At 39.9% G+C, this 2,500-nt stretch overlaps 1 protein-coding gene across 1 annotated transcript in view; it reads left to right on the top strand.

The window, feature by feature from the left end:
- Positions 1-738, top strand: part of LOC138017573 (neuropeptide FF receptor 2-like) — a 1,107-nt gene extending 369 nt beyond the window's left edge. The window contains exon 1 of the mRNA XM_068864620.1: positions 1-738. This exon is cut by the window's left edge and continues 369 nt beyond it. Coding sequence (XP_068720721.1) covers positions 1-738 — 738 coding nt within the window.
- Positions 739-2,500: the final 1,762 nt, after the last annotated feature.

The raw sequence follows: 2,500 nt of genomic DNA on the forward strand, positions 1-2,500 counted from the left end.
AGGCTGATTGCTGTTGTCTTCCCTTTGAAGATAAAACTCATCTCGCGGAAAGTGCGTTTAGTCTGCATCCTGGTTTCGTGGATTGTGGCCATAGCTGCTCATGCTCATTACCTTCACATACGCCATGTTTCCTCCTTTGGTTATTGCTGTTCCAGAGCCAAATCGACTACGGAAACCAACAATAAATATAAGACAGCCATGTTCATCGTATTCTACCTAGTACCAGTGTGTTTGTTGACTATCATATACAGCACCATAGCTTGGACTCTAAAACGAAGACAAAATGAAAGCAGAAAGATGTCCGAATTTAAGAGATCTCGAGACCCTGCAAGCAACAGACAGATAGTCAGATTGTCAATAGCCATATTAGCTGCTTTTATTGTCTGTATTGGCCCATTGTTTGTTTGCTCTTTTATCATCATATTTAAGTTTCATGGGGAGCTTCCCCCTGAAATCGGTGCTAAAATTCCCGGAGTCATTGTATTCATCATAAGAAAGATGTTGCTTCATTCGTGGGGAGCCCTAAATCCCTGCATCTGCTTTGCTTTTAGTGAAAACTACCGAACAGGTTTCAAACATTTAGTCTTTGGCCGAAGTCGAGCTGGCAGAACAGCCTTTCCACAACTGGTGAGCATTGAGAACATGACATTGGTTAGCCGAAGAACAAAAAGGAGCTCAAGCTCCGATCACGTCAGCATGAAGAGTATCATTGAAGCTCAACAAGAAACTGAGGCTTAAACGTGTGGGACCAGAGAAAGAGCAAGGTCAAAAACAAAAAAACACTACCGAGAAACAAAAAGAAAAACCTATGATTGAAGAAATAAATCGTGAGGAGAATGCCAGTCTTCTCTAAATCAAGTTTACTATAGCTTACAAGGGTAAAGAAACTTTTCAAACAGCGATATAGGTTTACTGAGTTTTGAATCTCGGACGGTTTGTTGTAAGTTGTTGTACATATAGATCTGTAGCGGTGTGTAAGTAAGATGTATTGATTTCGTATTTCAGTCGCTTTCTGCGGCTTTTTAAAGAAAGGACACTTTATGAAGGTCAGCTACAAGTTAACATTGCTCATCAGTAGAAAATAAATCTGTTTCGTCTTATATTTTGATCCAAGACGCTAATATTAAAATGCCGTTGTGATGATGAAGATAATAAGGAAAGAACAAGGACAAGGACTGAAATCAGATCAAGAGAAACGACTGAAATTATTGCAGCAGCCATTAATGTAGAAAGAACTACCATAACCTCCCAAAGCATTGCCCTGACTCTTAGATCTCTCTCCTCTCTGGAGCATGCTCATCGAGTACTACATTAATAAATGATTTCGTTTCGTCGACGCTTGCTTGTTTTGCCTGGGTTAAAGAATTCCTAATTATCCTTGCAAAAAGGAGGACTTATACGTTCTTTTGAGCAGCTCTTATTTTTAGGCGACGTTTGCCTCAAATTGTGCTTTCATTTTTCTAATTTCGTTCGAATTATTAGTGTCTAAGAGTTCATATAACATTTGTGTTGTGCACCGGTGGCTCGGTTGAGCATCGGGCTGCCATGAGGGAGGTCGTGAGTTCGACTCCGGCCGGACCAACACTCACGGTCTTAAAAGAACTGAGGAGGAAGTGCTGCCTTTGTAATTACATCCGCAAATGGTTAAGACTTTCAAGTCTTCTCGGATAAGGACTATAAACCGAAGGCCCTGTCTCACAACCCTTCAATGTTCATAATCCTGTGGGATGTAAAAGAACCCACACACTATTCGTAAAGAGTAGGGCATGGAGCTCCCGGTGTTGTGGTCAGGCTTATTTCATTCATTCATGTGCTGGGTGAGATCGTTAATGGACTAATAGAGGCTGCCGGCGGCGCCTGTATATGCTGATGTCCGATCTCAACCCATAGATTACTTGCTTGTAAAGCGCATTTGAATATGTTAATAGAAAATGCGCTATATAAATTAATTCCTCACCATTACCATTACTATTGTGTGTTGATGAGCCCACCTCTATCCAATGTTTCAAGTATGGCCTGTGTATGTTGCTTATAAAAATGCCGGAATTTGTCCGATCAAAAGTTCCTCCATGGGTTTGATTTTGGGCTTGTTCCTAATTTTTGAGCTTCTTTTAGTGAAAATTGTGACTGTTGATGATACAAATGAAAATTTTCGCTCATAAACATTTTGGATATATTCCAAGTGCTTTTCAGTAACGAAAGCACACCGGCGAGGACGAATTAATCATCTAATTTTATCTCCTAGTGACCAATGTTCTAAAGTCTTTGCTGGATAGTTCGACTGGTCTGCAGAAGTTGCATCGAACAAACGAACAATAGAAATCATACAAAAAAATTATAAAGTATTAACTTGCAATGTTTTGTCCTTTGTGTTATCGTTAAAACGGTCATCAACGTAGCTTTGTCACACCTTGGTTGGGTACATGCGAAACGTAATATTGCTATGATAATAATTACGATAACCAGGGATGGACAAATTGCTGATGACAATACACATAAA

Source organism: Montipora capricornis, chromosome 9 (assembly GCF_036669925.1).
Source record: "Montipora capricornis isolate CH-2021 chromosome 9, ASM3666992v2, whole genome shotgun sequence".
Lineage (NCBI taxonomy): Eukaryota > Metazoa > Cnidaria > Anthozoa > Scleractinia > Acroporidae > Montipora > Montipora capricornis.